The sequence below is a fragment of the Cornus florida genome, unplaced genomic scaffold (assembly GCF_030987335.1).
Source record: "Cornus florida cultivar Cherokee Brave unplaced genomic scaffold, ASM3098733v1 CherokeeBrave_3.0.0_Hap2_Chr05, whole genome shotgun sequence".
Taxonomy (NCBI): Eukaryota; Viridiplantae; Streptophyta; class Magnoliopsida; order Cornales; family Cornaceae; genus Cornus; species Cornus florida.
Genome location: NW_026775575.1, coordinates 118,131,399 through 118,153,457, shown reverse-complemented (window position 1 = coordinate 118,153,457; position 22,059 = coordinate 118,131,399). Strand labels below are relative to the sequence as shown.

The 22,059-nt window shown below is 35.1% G+C and overlaps 2 protein-coding genes across 4 annotated transcripts; both read right to left on the bottom strand.

Moving 5' to 3' along the window:
• Positions 1-859: 859 nt before the first annotated feature.
• LOC132308997 (F-box/kelch-repeat protein At3g23880-like) lies at positions 860-7,697 on the bottom strand. 3 transcript variants are annotated; one of them, XR_009482527.1, is made up of 3 exons: positions 6,501-7,697; positions 6,286-6,409; positions 860-6,033 (listed from the first exon to the last, which is right to left on the bottom strand). XR_009482527.1 is itself a non-coding variant. In XM_059807337.1 (2 exons), the coding sequence occupies exons 1-2, from the start codon at positions 7,533-7,535 to the stop codon at positions 5,973-5,975; spliced, it is 1,311 nt and encodes a 436-aa protein (XP_059663320.1). In that variant the 5' UTR covers positions 7,536-7,697; the 3' UTR covers positions 861-5,972. The 3 variants fall into 3 exon arrangements, 2 of the variants coding, with proteins under 2 accessions (XP_059663320.1, XP_059663322.1); XM_059807337.1 differs by having other exon boundaries at positions 861-6,033; positions 6,286-7,697; XM_059807339.1 differs by lacking the exon at positions 860-6,033 and having other exon boundaries at positions 6,106-6,409.
• Positions 7,698-10,020: 2,323 nt separating this feature from the next.
• On the bottom strand, positions 10,021-20,198 carry LOC132308996 (zinc finger BED domain-containing protein RICESLEEPER 1-like). The gene is made up of 3 exons (XM_059807336.1): positions 20,028-20,198; positions 10,425-12,420; positions 10,021-10,337 (listed from the first exon to the last, which is right to left on the bottom strand). Exons 2-3 carry the CDS (start codon positions 12,391-12,393, stop codon positions 10,282-10,284), a joined length of 2,025 nt encoding a protein of 674 aa, XP_059663319.1. The 5' UTR covers positions 12,394-12,420; positions 20,028-20,198; the 3' UTR covers positions 10,021-10,281.
• Positions 20,199-22,059: the final 1,861 nt, after the last annotated feature.

Below are 22,059 nucleotides of genomic sequence, written 5' to 3'. Positions count from 1 at the left end.
ACTTTGGTCAACCAACATATACAGAAAAGAGGCACCTTATATTATTTTATAGAAAGTTATCTCACTCCCCTCTTTCATTCTCATTTAGATTTGATGATGCATGCTTGTCAAAATCTCAAAGGTATATGCATTTGTTGGCTGGACAATTTAATTTTAAATTCTTTTCTAATAATGGGAGATGAATATCTCTCTCTCGTCTCTAGGCATTTGCACTCGTATCCACGTGGCATTTGGCAGTGACCAAACTTGGGCTGAATAGATTGCTATTTTAAGTAATGGGGAATTACCATCCACTTCTAGAATTCTGAGAAGACAAACACCTTAGACTTATTCTAAAACTAATAATACATAAAAGCATAAATACCCAATCAATTATTGCGTAAAATTAAAATAAAATCAAATTAGTTAGTTACGTTGTTGAAGAAAATAAGGGACTGAGTTGTCTTGAAGACAACTTAAATAAATGCATGATGGCGTTAATCCAGGAATTCAAAATGCCACTATTGGATAATACAAAATTTAAATTGTGGCATAAATGAACATAGTAAGCATATTCATATATAAATATATACTACAAGGCAGAATTAGTGGCTTGATGTTGTTGCACACAAAGACAATGAAACTAGCATATATTTATTTTTGGTCTTGGAGTTGATCCTTACCTCATACAGGACCATTTGACACTTGTTGAACCAGTTGTTCAAATTCTTTTATAATATAATAATATATTTTTGATAGAATATTTTTTTCGATTCGAGAGTCTTAATAATTGAATTGACCCACCAAGTATTAATGATGCTGGACGATCTAATAATTCATCCAATTTTACATCTAATATATACTCCTATTAGATTAGAACTCCATTAATATAGGCTTAGATATCAAGAGTCTTGTGGTCCCGTAGTATCTCCTCTACTTCTCAAAGTAAATGGTGAAAGTTCGAGTCTTCAAATGAAATGTGTGAGTTTCTCGCCAACAACCAAAAAAAAATTTATCCAGGCTTAGAAATTGCTTGTTGTCAATCCTCTCCATCTTCAGACCCTAATTAATAATAATACTCCTAAAAAAAACAAGAGGAACTTCCTTTAAACAATTCTCAAGGACCATGTCCATTTGAACTACTGACCATAGAAGACCATCATGAAATGGTATTCAACTACTCAACCACCAGGCCAGACCCCTAAAATAAACATTCAATTCCTCGAAACATATATTACCCCCGCTCCATGCTTAAAATAATATTCATAGATGTGCTTTGCCTCTACAACCCATTATTTTGTTTTGTTCTACATATCTCCTGCTGTGTAGAAACAATTTTGTTACATGTTATATCCATTGTAGCACCCACAATACTCCCTCAATCAATATAGGTGCAACCCACAAACCAGAGCAAATATTAATGAAGACAAATGGCAGCTAAAATGAAAATGTCCTTTGGTTTTCCTCTCCACATTCATATACACATTCATATACAGAGAGAGAGAGAGAGAGAGAGACACCACCAGTGCAGGTAGTACATGCTATAGTCCAAGGTCACTAATATTCTTTGAAAGCTCTGGACCACAACTGCAACATATATGATGTTTACCTTGGAACATCAAAATGATGGTGAAAGGTGCAGTAGGCCTTCAATGCCCATACCTAATACCATAAATGAGATATTTCCTGTCACAATCTTACTATATACATTTCTCTCCTTTAAGAGAAATATGAACTGGATTTAAATAATAATATAAAAAAAACAAGTGAAAACAAATACAAGACGACATGGAAAGAAAATAATTGATGATGAAAGGGGTGTGATTATATATGAAAACAAGCCAAAATACATATTATCCTCACAAACATATAATAAACCTGTAAATATTTGTGCATGTGAAAATTAAATTAACTGGACTTTCCCTGAAAATCAACAGCTCCTTCGACTTCTCTCGTGAGTGTACAAAACTAAGGTGTACTCACGTACATGGTTGGAAATACACCATTTCCAATCTCCATCTTTTATGGATCTTAAAAAGACACTTCTAATCGGTGCAGAGGCAGACACCAACAAGCCACATGACTCAATACTTGCTCTCACGATTTAAATCCAACAATTATTTGCCAAATTCAAGACACTAATTGCATCAAGTATAAATAGCATAATTGAATAATTCAATAGTGGTCCCATCTAAATATAGTGTTCAAGGGGAAATAAAAAATAAAAAAATGAAAAGGTACCTATTTTATAGCATTATTTTTTATAATGGCGGTGTCCTAATATTCATTTGGCATAACTTTTAACATTTTGCACCATATAAAGAGCCATATTATCTAGCGATTCTAAAACAAGAAAAAGAAAGAAATATATTTAGTATTCTGAAATATTGTAAGTAGAACAATTTTGTTATTTTAAGTTTTTGCAAAACCAGGGAAGGGGGAGATCTTGGCAAGATCATGCACATTGAATGGGAACCTTTCCAAATGCATAAAATTCCAAACCAACCTTCATAAAGAGGGTGTTCCTAAAACATGAGTATATGCAAGGTGCCCTAGTTTTGTTTTCATGTGAGGATCACCAATTCAGCCAAACTCTTGATCATGAACAGAGTTGCAATTTCCAATATAATGAAAATCCTCCATTAGACCAAAGAAACAGGCATTGCAAAGCAATGACAAACACATGCATGGTTCACAAAATTTTTATTATATATGTTTAGAAATTGCATCCAAAAAAGGATTATAGCTGTGCTAGGGTTTAGTTGAGAAGGCAAAGTGGTGCCAAAACCACATCTTGGGATTCTGACTCCCTCTTCAGAGGTGCAGGGATACAGTCCTAATTTTCTTTTCCAGGTATGGGCATGGGCATGGGCATGGGCATGGGCATGGGTATTGCGTGTGTGCGCATGTGTGTAACCAAAATACTCCAACTGCACAGTGAAAACCTGAAGAGAATTTTTTGAAATATATAGATCTATCTACCTCAAGATAAACCAAATTTCCGCAAGAGACATACCAACTAGTTTACAAAAACCAAATTTTCAGACAAAAGAAAACTTCCCTTCTCATAACTGGAGACAGTTAACCACCACCAATTTCAGAAGCAGGTTTTCTGTTTCCAGAAAAATATGAAGTCTTCATGAGCATGCTTTCAACATGATAAGTTTCTCTATCAATAGAGATGGGGATTCCCTAAACATCAAACAATTGTAAGTATTCAATCACAACAACTATTCCACAAGCATTTCTGGGAAACATCAAATTTCTCAGGAGAAATAATTTCATGCAGCACAGGAAAATCCAGCAGCATCTCGACAGATATCAATGGTAATTAGATTCTATTTTCTGCTTAGTTGATATTACCACTTTGCTCCAAAACAATAGAGCAGCCAAATAGAACTATAACCTTGCTTACAAAAATACGTTTTAAGCAGAGTTGAGATCGTTAGTAAAACAACACATATATTTATGAGAAAAAAAAAAAAAAAAAAAAAAAAAAACACTATATATATATAATTTCTCTGAATTCTTCCCTTGATCCATGTCATCCAACCAAGCCACATTTCATAAGTCTCAACAGTCATCAATTTTTACATTGTAAGCCTTTGCCACATGTAGATAAAAAACAAACTATAGAATTTCATGAATCAACAATATATAAGATTGATGTACCTCAGAATAACATCAAGAAACACATCACATCAAAGATAGTATTAACTCAAATTACAGGATATAAAAAGCATGAGCTATCAATGAAGATATGTAGCTATCAGAAGACTTAGAGCACAAAGGTATAAGCAATTCTAGAAGTGGGTTTCACATGGACATGGAAAGTAATTGATTTTTATTTGTGTCATCAAAACGAATTTGTATCAGGCCAACAGAGGATATTCACAAGAAAAGAGGACAGATTATTAAATGTCAGTACTTGGATAAATTGGCAAACCAACCAAGCATGACTCCCTGCCCCAAGAATAAAATATTTTCATTACTTTAAAATAATTATCTCACTCTATTTCTCCAAATAAAACAGAGCCAACTTAGTACTCCAAGAAGAAGACAACCAACTTAAGACTGTGACCTTACATGGGCTATCCATAACTGCCAGGTTCTTTTCTGGTTGACTCGAATTATCAGATTTGTTATGCAACTTCCTATGAGCTAGATCCTTTTAAAGTTTTGCCTTCCAAGAAGGCATAAGAGTAAAATAAAAATTAGAACTACAATTAGAGCAGGCGAAAAGAAATGGTTGATACTTAGACATGCTTGAATTAAAGTGGCATGAAGGCCATACCAATAATAAGGCGTGAATAGCACAACTCTTGAAATACATTCAAGTTAATTAATTTACTATAATGTCAGATGTCTAGAGGATAGTCTTTTCATCAATTAGATGTGCTAATCCTATTATGCAGTGGCACATGGAACTGGTGCTTTAGCCTGTAAGAACGGGTACAAATGAAACAAGCAATTTACAAACAGCTCAAATCCAAGTTCGTTAGAGTTCTGCCAGTGTGTATTAGCGAAGTGCGAGCATAATTTAATTAACAATTCCGAGCTCATTAAGTAAGCGAACCAAACTTGAACAAACCTTGTTTGACCATTAGGCTTACAAGCATGCTGATTAGCAGATACAGCTGAGGAAAGTTTGAACTCAGGATTGGCTAGCAAGCAAAACAAGCCGACTATAACCATGGCGAGCATCATCCGAGCCAAAGGGAAAACTAGCAATGATTTCGTACAAAGTATCACCAACTAGTGATTTCTCAATGCTTGGCTCGAAACCCAGTAACTCAACCTAAAGAAGCTGCTCTTGACAACTTAATTCATATAGTTAAGGTTGTTCATACCATAAAACAAAATCTAGAAATATATAATGACAACAAAAGAAAGATAGCAATAATGGATAATTTACAATATTTTAAGCATAACATCTATTAGGCATATCAAGTCCAAATGCTCCAAGAGTTCAAAAGGATCACGAGTGACAAAAAAGTTTCCCAAAGAAAGGATATTCACGAGAAAAGAGGACCTGGGACTGACAGATAATTAAATTTCAATACTTGGATAATTTGGAAAACCAGCCAATCATGACTCAATGCCCAAGAATAAAATATGTACATTAATTTAAAATAATTATCTCTCTATTTCTCCAAATAGAACTGAACCGACTTAGTACTCCAAAGGGAAGAGAACCAACTTCTGACTTTGTGACCTTACGTGGGCTATGTATAACTGCCAGATTCTTTTCTAGTTGACTAGAATTATCAGATTTGTTATGCAACTTCCTATATGAGCTAGATCTAAAGTTTTGCCTTCCAATAGGGCATAAGATTAAAGCGAAAACTAGAGCTACAATTAGAGAAGGTGAAAAGAAATGGTTGGAGCTTAAACATGGTAATAAGTGGCATGAAGGCCATAATTGTGTCAAAGGAGCAGCAGAATAATAGGGGTGAATAGTGCTAATTGTAGCTCGAGTTTGAACTCAAGACTGGCTAGCAAGGAAAACAAGCTGACCATAACCATGGCGAGCACCATCCAAGCCAAAGGGAAACGAATTATGATTTCATACAAAATATCACCAACTAGTGACTTCTCAATGCTTCTCGAAATCCAGCAACACAACCTAAAGAAGCTGCTCTTGACAGCTTAATTCATATACTATAAGGTGGCTCATACCGTAAAACAAAATCAAGAAAGATGTAATGGCATCAAAAGATAAGCAATAATGGATAAGTCACAATATTTTCCAAATAACAGGCATATCAAGCCCAAATGCTCCAAGAGTTCAAAAGCATTATGAGTGACTTAAATCTTTCCCAAAGAAAGCTCAAATCAAACCTAAATGCTCCAAGAGTTACAAGCATCTTGAGTGAGTTAGATCTTTCACAAAGAAAGTTTTTAACTACATTGATATATAGTTTATATATTGTAAGCAAAGTAAAATTAACTGAAAGCAAAGGAAGAGTTCACTATGCAACTTCTACTCTTTTTTATAGTTCTCCTCCATCTTCACTTGTTTCCTCATTTTCATTTTTCACCCCAGTCACAAACCTGAAAGACAACATTTCTTGCACAAATGACACAATGCGATATCAAGATGTACAATAATTATTACTCCAACAATTATTGGCCATAAAACTTTTGAGTTTAAGCGTCCTGCTAAGGTAATGATAACAAATATATTAAAATGTGGTTTGACATTCATAAGAAGCAATAATAGAAATTAGCAAAGCAATAATAGAAATGAGCAAATACTAGCAAATATGAAATGTATGTAAGTATAAGTGACACTGTGCTTCTTGCCTGTTTTCCTCAGCTCCACTCCCTCCTTTAACATCCTCAGCCCCAGGTGATGATTCCTGAGGAGAAGTGCCAGTAGTTTCAGAAAATCTGTTTCCAAGTAAAACTAGGCTCTCCGTGTAAGCATCTGCATAAAATGAGGTGTGCAAATACGCTGAATTTGTAGAGCCATGAATTAAAAGATCCGTTAATCGTTCGGGTTGGGGATGATGAGCTACCAGGTAACCAGCAGAATTTTGGAGTAGAAGTTGACCTTTCCTTGTGAAGCCAGCTACACTACTGAATGATCCAGTGATATCAATATTGAATTGTTTGGTCCAAGACTCGGCTACGCCATACTCTTTCATCACCCATATGCAGCAAGTATGGTCTCGATAAGTACCAGTAAGGTGCATGAGAGCGAGTGATTCTTGAAACTTAGCAACACGAAAACCAATACCTGCCATGAGGTAGGGATTGGCATCTTCAGTGATGTTATGAGGCAGCTTAATTTGACCAAATTGGTCATGAGCCATGTGGAAGGACAAGATCAAGAAGCCGAAGGCATAACTACGCGATGATTTAGAGGAAGCAATCCAATGGGCAGCCCCTTTGAGAAAAGCCTGGGGAGCCCGCTCATTGATGATGATATCTGGAAGAGGAAAAGGGACATGACTGATGTTGCGCCAAGTGCCGGTGCTGAGACTGAAAATGTCAATCTCAGTCTTCGGTGGGTTGTAGAAATCATACACGAGATGCACAATCCGGATGACCTTGTAATCATGGGTGAGGGGATCAAAACCGAAGCCAATGGTATGCTGGAATGGACCATGCGATTGAAAGGTGACACGAACTCGTGGAAGGGGCATCATCTTTCGAATGGCAGGATTCCAGAGAAAGAGTTCATTGACATACGTAAACTGATCGTCGGAGAGGCATATGAGGCCATTGCATACACCGATTATCCTAAAATAATGGCTACAATGGCTCTTCAATGGGAAGTGAGGCTTTGCATACTCGGGGAAAATTTGGTCATCGTCGTAACGTACTGAATAATGCTCTCGAGAATTAGAATCAGAGTAGCTTCGAACTATTCGAAGGTGCGGAGATCGATTGAGGTTAAGGTTGAGGTGTTTGGTGATGAAACTAGGGTTTATGAGGAGAGAGTACCATGATTTGCACACAGAGGTGCATCGGACGAGAGTGTTGAGGGGTAATCTAGCAAGGATATCCATGACCACATCTCTAGGTAGGACTGGGAAGAAGTCTGACATCTTCTTCTTCTTCTTCTAATCAGTAATGCCGATGGGTCGCTGCGGCTTCTTCAAGTTCAAACCCACACCACACCACACCACTCTACTCCACCGACAAAACCCTAGTACTAAAGCAAATGTATTACACGGTTTACACCACACACTAAACCCTAGATTTGCAAATTGCAGGGTTTAGCTGAGTGATTACTAATAGCGACCGACCTCTGCTCTGTTTTTTTTTTTTTTTTTTTTTTTTTTAAATCCATGGAATGAATATATGAATATTGTTAATTTCTTACCCCTTTAGCCCCAATAAATATAAGGTGAATATTTATATGCAGTATAATGTGGTATGTAGCCGTGAAGATTTTCCGATAATAGTTAGAATTTCATACCAAAATAAATATTTTTCTATTCGAAAATCGAAGTAGAAAACATAAAATTATTTTGGGAAATACAATACAAGCGAGCCTAACTTTTTAAGAGGATAAGGCTCTTTTTTTTTTTTTTTTTTTTTGACAATACTTATATTCTCGAAAGAATGTACACCGCCCTCGCCCTTCATTGCCAAACCCTAGTTACCAAATTATCTAGGTGAAACGATGATGAGAACAGTGTACATTCTAACTGAGGACCATAATAGGATGAGAGACTCAGATTTCAGTTTTTCAGTCAATAGAAAAGATCTACGTCTGTTATAGAATGGCTATTCCGAGGCATTCCCTCGGCTGTCTGTTGAAAGGAACTCGCTCGCATCTGATTCTTGTTATCCAAATGTTGAAGTATTATTGTAAAAAAAAAAAAATTACGTCAGAGGGAATAAAATTTGTGAAATATGAAGTACTAGAAATATTGAAAGAGAATAAATATATTATTGTATTAAATAGGTAATGATCAAGTCATCTATACATGATAATTAGGTAGGTGAAGGTATACATGGTAACTGGATAAGTGTAAATAGTTTGTAGGTAAAAGATATTATATTACTTTTATAATCTAACATAAAGGATGACTCATCCATCCTCCAAACGGAGCATAGTGCTATGCTCGGTAGGAAAGAAAAAAAATTAGATGGAAGGAAGAGAAGAATGGATGAATGAGACATTATTACGAAAGTAATTGTATATTTTCTTCTTTTTTTCAGTTGAATAAAAGAGAAGATAATAGAATTTTATTTTATTTTTTCTTTCTATAACTCTTCCATCCCTCCTCTTTTGCTTGCAACTGTAACGTGATACAAGAGAAGATAAGTATTACGGAGTAGTTGAGAACCCCTTTTGTCCGTGAATTTGACCACCCAACAAATGTGATGTAACCAAAGTATTACGGAGTTGTTGAGAACCCCTTTTGTCCGTGAATTTGACCACCCAACAAATGTGATGTAACCAAATTTGAATTTGAAGCAAAAATACTGGCTGCTATCTCTATTATGTCAATTTGATACACCAGAAAGCTTACATATCATTCTGTTCTCACATTCACATTTTTGAAATAAAATAATGCCAAACTACCACTCCAATGAGACACAGATTGTCTCAAGTGCCAAGCGTCCATGACACAAGTTCATAAGTGGTGCAAACTCCCTCTTTAACTTTTCAACTATGACCAAATTCATCCCATTTTGATTCTGTCAAATCCTAAACCCATTAAATCATTCGTTTTATCCAAAAAAAAAAAAAACAATTTCCTTTCTTTTCTTGTTATTTCCATCTAACTAAACTAGTTAACATGATTTCACTACTTCAAAGGAATAAATAATTCAAGAAATATCATACAATTCATGACACTTCCCGACGAAGAATTTCAAGTTCTACATTCATCAACTAGACAAACATATAGGAGAGGCTAATTCTAACCCTCCCCAACATTTATCTTCTTCCAGAAGAGAACTACCAGTCTTTATTTCAGAATTACACTCATTAGGGACACATTAATATAAGGCAAACAAAATAACAGTGTTACCGAAAACAACAGTTTTAATAACAGTTTGACAGACATGCATTTGGATGGATGATGTAGACATCCAAAAAAAATACCATCTCACACTATAAAGAACCCAGACCCAGCTAAGACGAGTAGTTTCAATGACCAATAAATCCATGCGTACCTGCAAATTTCTTTCCAACCTGGTATCCAGATTCAACACACTTTTCAATCAGTTACCACACTACAGATGCCCATTCACTCACCGGAACAAAAGCATAGTAGTTTTTCCAACCAACTCCAACTTATTACTGCCACAGCTTATGATACTAAGTTATCAAACCTGGCCCCCTCAACTTTCACATCATATTTTCTTCTTTTTTTTCTTTTGTATAATTTCCACAAATTGTCAAATTCTCGCTCGAAAGTAGCTGGGAAAAAAGGTTCACAAAAAAAGTTCAAACAAGAGCTGATGTTGGGTTTGTTAACAACCGTTTTAAGTATCCAGTAGCATTGGAATGATAAGTTCCTGCTGGCATTAATATGGATCCGTCTTCATACACAAACCCCAACATCAATCAAATACAGAAAATACCGATTCTAGATTCAAGCTAGATCCTAAAAAGGAAGCAATTCACTTTAGTGCTTACACTTCCATCTAAGGAAAAAGTGGTTTTGCGACAATATTTCAAATTCCTAAACCAGCTCCATATGAAAAGGTGATGTTTACATGACCCAAAAATATCTACATTGAATTTGAAATAAGATATGAGTTTTCAGATAGATATCTAAATACTCGATGAGAAGATCGCAAAGGTAACCAAAGAAGCATACCAAAAACTTGTTAATTTGCATCATAGCAAAGCGCCAAGGTAGAATGGCTTGAGGAATATCTGGAATCTGACACGGTAATGTAAACCAAAATTGTTAGTCACTTACTAAAATTAGAGAAACTCTAAAGATATGAAACAATAAATATCAACTAACCTTCTGATTCATTTTGCATCCAATCTTGAGCGCACATCAAAGCTTGCACAGTTTCCGATCTTAGTGAACTCCAACAATGATCTAGCACTTTATCTCCAGTATCAAAAGCTGACTCCATTGAAACATTTGACATGGATATTGCCAAAATATTGCGTGCCATCATAGATAGGATGGGATACCTTGGTGTGTGAACCTTCCACCAATTTAAGATATTAAAATCAACATTACGAGGAAAAAGAGGTTCCTCCAGGTACTTGTCTAAGTCTGATTTTATGTTTTGACTCTGTGAAGTTTCATGAAGGAATCTGTCAAAACCCATGAGCCTATCCTTAGAATCATTACCAGCACCATTACCAACATGACAAGCCAGACCATCACCACCAGAAGCTAATGGGGAGCAGATAGCATGCCCATTATAAAGGGCCTTCGTACAATTAGAAACAATATCAATGCAATTTGGAGCGCTACTGCCATAAATCTGTGGATAGTAATACTCCACGACCTTCATCTTGAATCGGGGATCCAAGATGGCTGCAACTGCCAAAGCCAGGCTGCATTTCTTCCAATAATCATCAAATTTGCTTTTCATCTTCAATGCTAAAGAACTAATATAAACATCTGAATTCTGGCACCATTCAATCAACTCCAAATGAATATGGCAAATCTCAGGAAAATATATATTTGCAGTAGGATACCTGCTCCCTGTGAAAACATTAAAAACTTCAATAAAGAGCTTCAAGTAGCTAGTAATGACACTTGCTCTTTCCCACTCTATATTAGATGGACATGTTGTGTAGATGGAATCATGTACTTGGAGGAGAGAGAACACATCTTTATACTCTAGAGCAACTTCAAGCATGGAATATGTTGAATTCCATTGCAATGAATTATCAAGAAATAAAACGCACTTCTGGCAATCAACTCCAGCTATCTGACACATCTCGTTGAACTTTTCTTGAGTTGCTTGTGAGCTTTTCGCGTACTGAATGCTTTCCCGAATCTTATGTGTTACCTCAGATAGTGCATCCAGAGCATCTTGAACCATCAACTTGATACAATTTGCAGCACAACGTACATCAAACAATTGACCCTTACACAAAAGAAACCTGTTCTGCGAAAGCCGGTCTGTAATTCTACGTACAATGTTGTCATTGGTGGAACAACTATCAAATGTCATCGAAAACAGTTTTCGATCAATATCCCAATCCATTAGACAGGTCATGATAACTTCAGACAGCATGTCTTCCGTATGAGAAGGATCAACCATTATAAAATTCAAAATCTTCTTCTTTAACTGCCAAGCATCATCAATGTAGTTGGCTGTCAAACACAAGTACTGAGTGTCTTCCCTAGTAGACCACATATCAGCACTAAGGCTGATTTTACTGGGCAATTTATCCAACACCTCATACACCTTCTGTTTCTCTTTCAGATAAATTTCAATACAGTCAGCCTCAACTCTATTGCATGTCACAAGCTCAAACGAAGGCTGGAGATTTCTAACAAATATTTTGAATCCAGTGTGATCAACCATAGATAAAGGATAACCATGTAAGATGATCATGCGAGCAAGATCAAACCGACTTCGCTTATGATCAAAATTATTATTTCCAATGTTGATGGATCCATCTTTTGTCTGCTCCTGTTCAAATTTGGTATTCACAGGGTAAAACTGTTCACTCTTTCTCAGCTCTTGATCAAGACTAAAATTTGAAAGAGCAGCGGTTGCTTCCTTTTTCTTTCCCTTAGTAAGCAATTGAGCTACGTCATGGTTTGATCTTCTCCGACATCTGATTAAGTGATTTCGTAAATGTGATGTTCCACTAGTACTTGAACCACTAAGTTTCTTTTTACAATGCCTACAAACAGCCACACAAGTGTCACCATTTTTAATTCTATCAAAATCGTTCCATACAACAGATTTTAACCTACTAGAATTGATAATGACTGCCTCGTCTGGTATCTCCATGGCATGAACCTGATATTTTACCAAAATCTACACGACATAAAAATGAAATGCAAGTATATTAGTTTAGTAAACAAACTTTCATTGTTACTAAAACACCAAACTAAGTTTCTTTATGGACACAAACGACAAAATATATAGAAAACTGCTACAACCATCAAATAAAACACACTACCATCCAAAGCCACAATGAAACACATAAATTTAAGCCATGGGAACAGTTTCAAATATTTTTCTAGTATATGGGATTATGGATAAAAGTTAAAAGTGTTAGAAATTAATATCATTCATTTCCACAAACACGCCCGCTGCTTCCAAAAAAGGTTTAAAACTTTTTCATTCCCCAAACAGCGAGAGAGAGAGAGAGAGAGAGGAGATGTTGTCATGAAGAGGTGGATACAAAATACAAAAGCAATCTGCTACCAATACTCCAATATAAAAATGATAGGAACCGTCATCCATGATTCTATTAAATGACATGAGAAGTGCATTGGCAAAAAAATAAAATATAAAGCAAAAATAATGCCATGCATGGATTCAGAGAACCTTAGTGCGTTAATTTTGAAGGGGATTCCTCAAGAGGACCCCAGCGACTAATTTCAACAACTAACATTTTTTTTAAATTCATTAGGATGCTTACAGACCTGTTTAATTAATTAGAACAAGAAGTATACAAGGCAATCTCAATTTTGATTACCTCCTAAGGATTACTGATGTAATGGAAATTAACTAACTCTGGTTTCTCTTAGGGAATTGATATTCCAAGAAGGATAGAACTCATCCATGTGCTTTGCCATGATATCCCCTTGGCAATTGGATGAAAAACTCCAAACAAGGTTGATATATATTTTTTAACAAAAAAAAGTCCCTACCACCGCTTTTGTATCATAACCAACTACAAGTTTTGGTTCTCCCAGACAAACCGGGGAAAACAATGTTTTTCTTTCATCCAAGTACTTTCCACATGATCCCACCACAAAATTGCATGGCGCTTGAATTTTATTGAAATGCTTTCACTTTCTAGCAATTCAGCCTCCTTGAACTCAAAACAATACATTATGTTTGTAATGAATGAGCAAGATATTCCTAGATGATTACTAAAATCCTGGACATCAATATTTCATCCAAAACTGTGACAGTTCTCAAGAGCTTGCATGAGTTAATCTGATGGACTAAGTTCTGAGGTTATTTGGGGTGCAAAGGACTGTTGATAGTGCCTTGGAAAGTGGGGAGAGGGAATAGTTTGATTTGATCTATCTTGTTGCAAGGGTGTTTTAGGAACTTTAGTTAAGTTGAGGACTGGATGGGATTACAGGTTTTAGTGTAGTGTGTTTTATTCTTGTTTATTGGCATGAGTTGTAATTAGGGTCCAAACAACTAAAAAATAGTCGGAGAAGTAACTCTTGGGCCAAAAACTTGCATAAGTATGAGGTGAATTGAGAAGTTCTAAAGTGTTTTAATATAGTTTAAAATATTTTGGAGAATAAAATTTCAAATTTGAGTAATTTTTTCCATTCTTCTCTTCCTTTTTAGTGATTGTTTCCGAGCCCAACAGCTCATGGAACTCAAGTCCACAATGCTGGAACTTCCAAATTTCTGGTCTCAAATCAAATATTTGCAAGGGTCAGCATTGATCAAAACAACACATTCAATTGCAGCCATAAGATCATCCACTAGGCTAAATCACAATCTTAAAACTGTTCTGCTGTATCATCATCCAAACCATTCGTGAAAAGTGATCTCATCTACTAATCTTGGATTGAGCCATCCAAATCTAAAGACAAGTTAAACAAGAACAGATATTTTACTCCAATCCAGAAATCAAAGGATTTACATACACTTGTCCAGCAAAATATCTAATAAAAATGCCACTGAGACCTCTACCTCATGCTCGACATTAGTAAAATGAACTTATAGAGTATGATACTACAACAAAAGCTAGGACAAAAAGCCTTAGTCTACATAAAAGCTACTCCCTCTGACCCAAAATTCTTGGGGTGTTTGGGGAATCCAACTTTTTATGGTAGTGAATTTTTAATACTTTTTTATTGTATTGATAAGAGTGAATTTCCAAATTTATCCTTGTTAAAAGACAAAGGAGTACTCTGCAGTTAGTGAACTTGTTTAATCAAATCAATGTCAAAAGGATAGTTTGGGAATGTTCTAAAAATTGTACATCCATTTTTGGAATGGGACATGTATGTTGGGGCATCCCAAAATAGAAAGATGGTCAAGAATTTTGGGATGGAGGGAGTATTTTTGTTCTTATTCTACACAAAAGCTAACATTCTAACATATTTACCTCAAATCATGAAACTTGCATAGTGTTCACTCAATCACCTGAATATTGCCAAAATAATTCAAAAATCCCTAAATCTAGAGCAACCACAAATTAGACTTGAGCCATGATCAAATGAATCAAAACAGCTCATAGTGCAAACTTCATGGATCCATCACCAGGGTGAGGAAACAAACTTGTACTGAAAGCTATAATTGAACCGATTAAACAGCTCACAGTGAACACCGTACCCATCCTTCACCAAGGTGAGATCCAGCTAGCCCCCGATTAGAATCCAAATGCTTTAAATAAGACAAGCAAATACATTTGCAAATAAAATTTTAACACATCCACAATGGTGCAGACATTCATCTAGTCATGTCAAAGGATTTTATATCATTTTCTGGATAATATGCCCAGTGAAAATATCCACCAACCTCAACAAATTCTAAATATATATATATATATCACTTGGATAATATGCTCAGGGAAAATATCCAGCAACCTCAACTAAAAGATCTCTCAATTACGCATGCGCGCGCGCGACAGAAGACCCCGGGGGGGGTGGGGTTGGGGGTGGGGCTTGGGTTAGGGTTAGGGTGGAAAGAAAAAACTCTAGAAAAAGGTACAAGGAATCTAACAAACAGTGAGTTATGAAATAAAAATAATAACAAAGGCCACATGCAGGGAATTTATAGTAAGAAAAAAACACTAAAAAGAGGTACAAGGAATTTAACAAACAGTGAGATACGAAACAAAAATAATAACAAAGGCCAAAAGCAGGGAATTTATAGTTTTGTATAAGTTGGTAAGCAATATTAAAGACACAGACTAGTCACAGTTGGAGGTGACCACTGTACTAGAATACTTAATCTAGGCCTCAACAAATGGTAATTAAAAGGCTGCATGACAAATCAAATGAAGCTTGTGGTTTCACATTGAATTACGAAGTTTAAATGTTCAATGCAAAGGGTAAAGTTAGGATGCAGCTAAATTTTTTGACATGTTACAATAAGAATAAAAAAGCATATCTTTTTGCTAAAACTGTATTCTTTAAAGGCAAGGTGACTGCCAAGACTATTGGAATGTTTCCAAAGCTACTTAAAGCATCATATTGGCATTAACTCAGAAAAGTGTAGTAACAAATATACCTGTAGCAATGAGCCAATGACTCTACTGAGTGTACATAAATTTTTTTTTTTTTTTATCAAAAGCAAAAGATAAAAGTTTTGGAGCATCAGATATAAGGAAAATTATTTATCTTAAAAGGCCTTACATTGTGTGGTCCCATCATGCGTGTTTTGGGAGGAGACAAACCTAACATTTGGCATTATTTTGCAAAAAGTTGTTGCTTCAGACACGAACTCACATCCTCGAGCTTTTGCAATTGCACCAAAAAGGACGCTAAAGAAAATTATTTACATATCATTCCTAAAAGTTCCATCAGCTAAAAAGAATTTTTCCCTCTTGTTAACTACTTTTTCAAAAGGTTTTTAAAACCAATTTGGAAACTTCAAAAATAGCTACCCAATGTCCCCAGCCATCTCTCTCTCTCTCTATATATATATATATATCACATACTAGTCAATGTACCACACCGTAACTACCCCTTTTTGGTCAAAGTAACTTCCTTCTCAGTTTTGAGGATATCTATCTACCAAACAGGCTGCCTGACGGCACTTTAGTCATACCATATTATGCATAACCCATTTACTTCAAAGTCACTTTATGACGTTTTACTACTCCTCATCCTCATCATCATCCTTGCTTTTATCTAATATAAATGTGGTTGGCACATGAATTCTCATTTTCCTTTTTTTTTTCAATTACAAGCCATGTCTCCTATTATTATTATGATTATTATTATTTTAACAATCATTTCTAATCACTTCGTCCCATATGAGTCTTGGTCGGCCTCTATTTCTTACCTTCTATGCAAACAATTTTTCCTTTTCTCAGAGGTGCATCTATGAATCTACGTTGTATATAACCATACAACCTATGTCTTTTTTCTCTTAATTTATCATTAATAGACCTTCTCCTAGTTGCTCATACATTGATTTTTAATCCTATCTCTTGTAATTAGTCTAATAATCCATCTTAGCATTATCATTTCAAATACATGAATGTGTTGTTCTTGTTTCTTTTTTAACGCCCAACATAACACCTCATATAATACTGTTGATCTAATAATCATCCTATAAAAATTCTCTTTTGATTTATTTGATATTCGTTTGTCACGTAAGATACAATTGGCTAGTCTTCATTTCGTTCAACCTGCTCCAATCCTACTTATTACATCACCATCTATGTCCCCATACTTCGGATTAGTGACCCTAAGTTTCAAAAATAATTATTTTGAGCAATCTTTTGAATTCAATTTATATACTATCGTTGATCTAATAACCGTCCCATAAAAATTTCTTTTGATTTATTTGATATTCGTTTATCACATAAGATACAACTGGCTTGTCTCCATTTTGTCCAACCTGCTCCAATCCTACTTATTACATCACCATCTATCTCCCCATCCTTTTGTATTAGTGACCCTAAGTTTCTAAAATAACTATATTTAGCAATCTTTTGATATTAATTTATATTAGTTATATTGTCATCTTTTTTAGTTTATTGGTTTTAGGCCTTTCGCCTCTAAAGTACTTCTCCATATTATAATTTTATTGCTAAGACTTCCTTAAAAGTATCCAATAGGACTATGTCATTAGCAGACAACATGAACCATGGAATGTCTTCTAAGGTATTCTTTGTTATTTCATCTAAAATTATTGTAAGTAGGTATGGGCTTAACGCTAACCTTGGTTTAACCCAACTTTTACAGAGAAATCACTAGTCTCTCCGCATATCTTACGAACCCTAGTCTTTGTCTCCTTAAAAGTATCTTTAATGTTTTTTCAGAACCTGTCTCCTTTTTAAAGCCCACCAAATGAAATCCCTTAAAAATCTATCATATGCCTCCGCTAATTCTATGAAAACCATGTGTCAACTAGGACAAAAAAACCATGTGTCTGGTCTTTTGTTTACTTTATGTCGTCTTACCGTGCATAATAATACATGCCTCACACAAAGGCGTTAAATATTTCTTTTCTAAGACATTGTCTTCCATTCAAACTAGCAAAACTTAATATCAATAAAAGACGAAACAAAGTAGATATACTAGACCACATATATACGAATTAAAGCATGATTTGGAACCATATTGATGAATTACTCAAAGCCACTCAAAGGCAAGTAATTATTTCTAGGAGACTATAGTGGTCATGTAAGAAGAACTTTAGCCAGTATGAGATGGTACATGCTGGACAAGGATCTAGAAATAACATTGGTTGTAGGGAGGCATGGTTATTAAAGGCTCAAGGTGCGCTAAGGCGCCAAAGGTATTCTGGAGCCTAAGCGCAACGCACAATACAAGGCTCAAGCCTAATTGAAGTAAGGCAGTTGTGTAATAATAATGCTTGTTAATTATAAGTATGCAACACAAACTTGCCAATAGCAAAATAAGTTTTTCAGCATATTAATTCAATGGATTAGCTAAATCAGCATGAATATATTTTTTCTATTTGCACTTATCAAAAAAGAATATATCTGTTCTATTTGCATATGAATAAATGTACAATTTGAACAATTCAAGATATGCAATACAAATAATATAAAATTCTCTAAAAATTGTATTTTTGAGATTTGCTCAAAAATCCTTTCATATGCGTACACAGAGACGAACCCAGAAAATTATGAGAGAAGGGCAATAGTGAAATTTTATAGGTATATAATTCAAAAAGGAAATATTAATGGGGGTATAATAGTAAAAATAGAAAAATTGCCCCCACTGAGTTGCATATAGGTCCATGCATGTGCATACACATTAACAAAATTAAATGTGTATTACAAAATGTGATGACTAAGAGATGACATGTTCATGAAATGAGCATAGCCAAAATGCAAATGTTGAGATAGATGTATGGTTAGACAAGAAATGACAAACTGAAAAATGATTACAGTGGTGACTGATTGGAGCAACACCTATAAAAGATAAAATAAGAGAATCGACTAAGGCGGTGTGCATGTTTGACAAAATGATCAAAATCAATAGCTGCACAGGTAAAGTGGGGTGATTTACATTGAGGGTAATGCATTGAGAGTTATGCTAAATGAAGGACCAAAAATTTAAGAAAAGATACAATAAAATACTATTTAAACGGAAATCAATCTTTAAGTAAAGCAGAATGGGAAAACAACATTCATGTAACCGACTCTAAATAGTAAATAGTTGAGAAGAGACTTGTATGACTCGAGTCTGTGGCAGATTTGGTAGATGTTAATTTGAACTGGAAACGGCAAAAAGGCCATATATTTAAGACATGGAGAGATCTTAATGCATGCATTTGTTACAGAATACAACAAAAGGCAATAGTGCAAAAATTAATCACCACAGCATGCCACAGAATAATATTGTTTTAGAAGTTGTCCACGTGATTGTAGTTCGTTAGAACCTCCAAAAGAAAAGGTTCAATTGTATAATTGCAGCACACCACAGCAGTAATATTGTGCATGGCTGACGACGGAGTAAGTCAAATGTAGTAACAATAAGAATTACGCTGATATTAAGCCGTAGTTAACAATATGACCACACAACAAAGCTATTATTTAGCTTTGCAGAACTAAAGCAGTAGTAATTAAATAAGACAATCCAAAAGTTCAAGCCAGCATCACAGATTAATTTTTTTTTTTTTTTTTATTTTTAAATATATATATATATATATATATATATATATATATATTAGAGAGTAACATCACATGTAAATCACTCTAAGACAACAAAAAGAAGCATGCTTTGCTAGCCAAACGGATTCCAAATTTCCAAGTGACAGTACAACCCTCATACGCACCAATTTCCACACACAGACCACAAGGCTTTAATATATATATATATATATATATATATATATAGCCCAACCCTCCTTAAAACTCAGATCCATCGGACCCAGTAGCTCCACTGGGTTTGGTGAAGAGGTATTGCCGTATGGGTCAAATCATCAGGGCAAGTCTATATACCAGTGACCAGACCAGAGCAACCCGATCATGCATGTGGGTACAAATTTCAACCGGGTCAGCAGTACCCGTTTAAAACCCTATGGACATTGGATCGGGACCTGAACAGCGATCTTAAAACCGCCACGAAACACAAATAAAATAGAACGTAATAACAATAGCATTCGGATTTCGGATTCAAAAGAACCAATTCAAAGATTCGAACTATAAAAATAAAATAAAAAAACTGTAAAATCATCATCATCCAATGCGTATCTAACAACGAGAAAGAGAGAGAGAGGGTTTTAGAGCGTACAAATTATGAAGAATCTCAAGTTGCTGACAAGTGAGATAAGGCGATTGAATGGCTTGAGTTCTAAGGTTAGGGTTCTGTCTCTGAGAATCTTACACTTATACACACACACACACACACAAATCTCACCTCAGTGGTAGATATGGAAAATTGGAATTAGAAGCTAATTTGGTGAGGGCGCGAACCCGACGAAATATATACCCTAACATATGTATATGCCAATATGAACGGGCCAATTTGAGTCAACTATTGGGTTGGGCTTTCGCAGAATTTGGACCAAGTTCTCTTTCAAACAATTTACTGTTTTTTACTCTTACTAGGTTCCCAACTTTGTTTTCAAATTTTTAGAAGGCCCAAAATCAAGGGGAAAGGCCGTTTGAATACCACCATAATACTAGTAACTGTTTAACAACATCTAGGAAGTTTTACGGAATTATAAGCTCTCTAAATATTTAAAAATAATAATTGTCTAACTAGTATGATTATTTGATGAATATATTTTTACTTAATTTATATATATTTGCTCATAATAGAAATTGATGGGGAGCAAGAGATCAATTCTTTGTGCCTGTAGTCGGATAGTTTTTTTTAAGGGGAGTATAAGTAAGTCAAACTTGAACTCTCATATCAGATGGGCTACCCAGCTCACCCCACTCTAGTAATAATTAACTTTAAAAACAATAACTGTTGCAGTGATTATATAAATTTCTTTTATGGTTTGTATAAATGAGGAAGTTGTTAGAGTAGAGTTATATATGGAGGATGAGGCATGGTCCTCAAACGTTGAATGAATAAGGTCACGTTCTCTTAGTTGAGCTGCATATAGCTCATGTCAAACCTCCATCGTCTCTATATCATCTCTTTTATGTGCATTCAATGGCCTAATCCATCCATCCATCCATCCCTCCCTCCCTCCCTCTCCTCTCATGTCGCTTGGGCACCATTAATCAGTCCACATAATATATGTCATGGAATAAAATTAACTCCATCACCTCTACTCTCTGTCTTCTCTCTCATCTTTGCATATTTATACTTCCAAGTACGATATATCATAATCTATGTATGGGATATCTGCTCGAAATGTATGTATACTGGGATACATATATGTTTATTAATAGATAGAGTCATTCGTCGAGAGAACCAATCACCGACCTCATCCTCCCAACTTTGATCTTCACTAAACCATCTCTTCATGTATTTGTGAAAATCAAGAACATGCTTGGTTTGTAACTCTGAAAACAATTATCAGAAATTCAAAAAACAAAGAATAGCTTAAGAAACTATAAAAGATTATTCTCTGAAAACAGACATTTTTATAACGGAGTTTTCATAAAACTGAACCAAACAGAATTTTTTATACAATTTTCTATTTTCAATTTTTCAAGAATAAAAAATTGTTTCCATAGTTACAAACCAAACAAGCCCCAATTTATATATATATATTTTATTGGAATTGATTGCACAAAACCTTTTTCAATATATTAATAAATTTTGAAGTTTTTGTTCATCAATGGTGATGCATGTACATAGTAGTATATAAATCCAAGGTACGGGGGCATTTTTGGAAGAAAAAAAGAGAGAGAGAGTATTTTAGAATTTTAGGTGCCAAATGATGCACATAGCTAGGGCTGCAAATGAACCGAGTTGTTCATGAACAGTTCGGGCTCGGCTCGGGCTTGTTCGTTAAACAAATGAGCCGAACTCGAGTTGGATTTCTAAGCTCGTTTAATAAACAAGCCAATCTAGAGCAATGTTGGGCTTAGCTCGTGTACGCTCGTGAACATGAGCTCGTACAAACTCATTTATGTTCATAAACATGAGCTCGTATAAGCTCGTTTATATTTGTTAACTGTAGGCTCGTTATAAAATTCATTTACATTTATTTTTTAATGAAATTCTTTAATTTTTAAAAGTATGAAATAAATATACAATAATTTACCAAACGAATTTGCGAGCTCGAAAATGAGCCTGAACAAAATTTGAATATAAATTCAATTTATTTTCTTACATGAGCCGAGTCCGAACTTTTTAATAC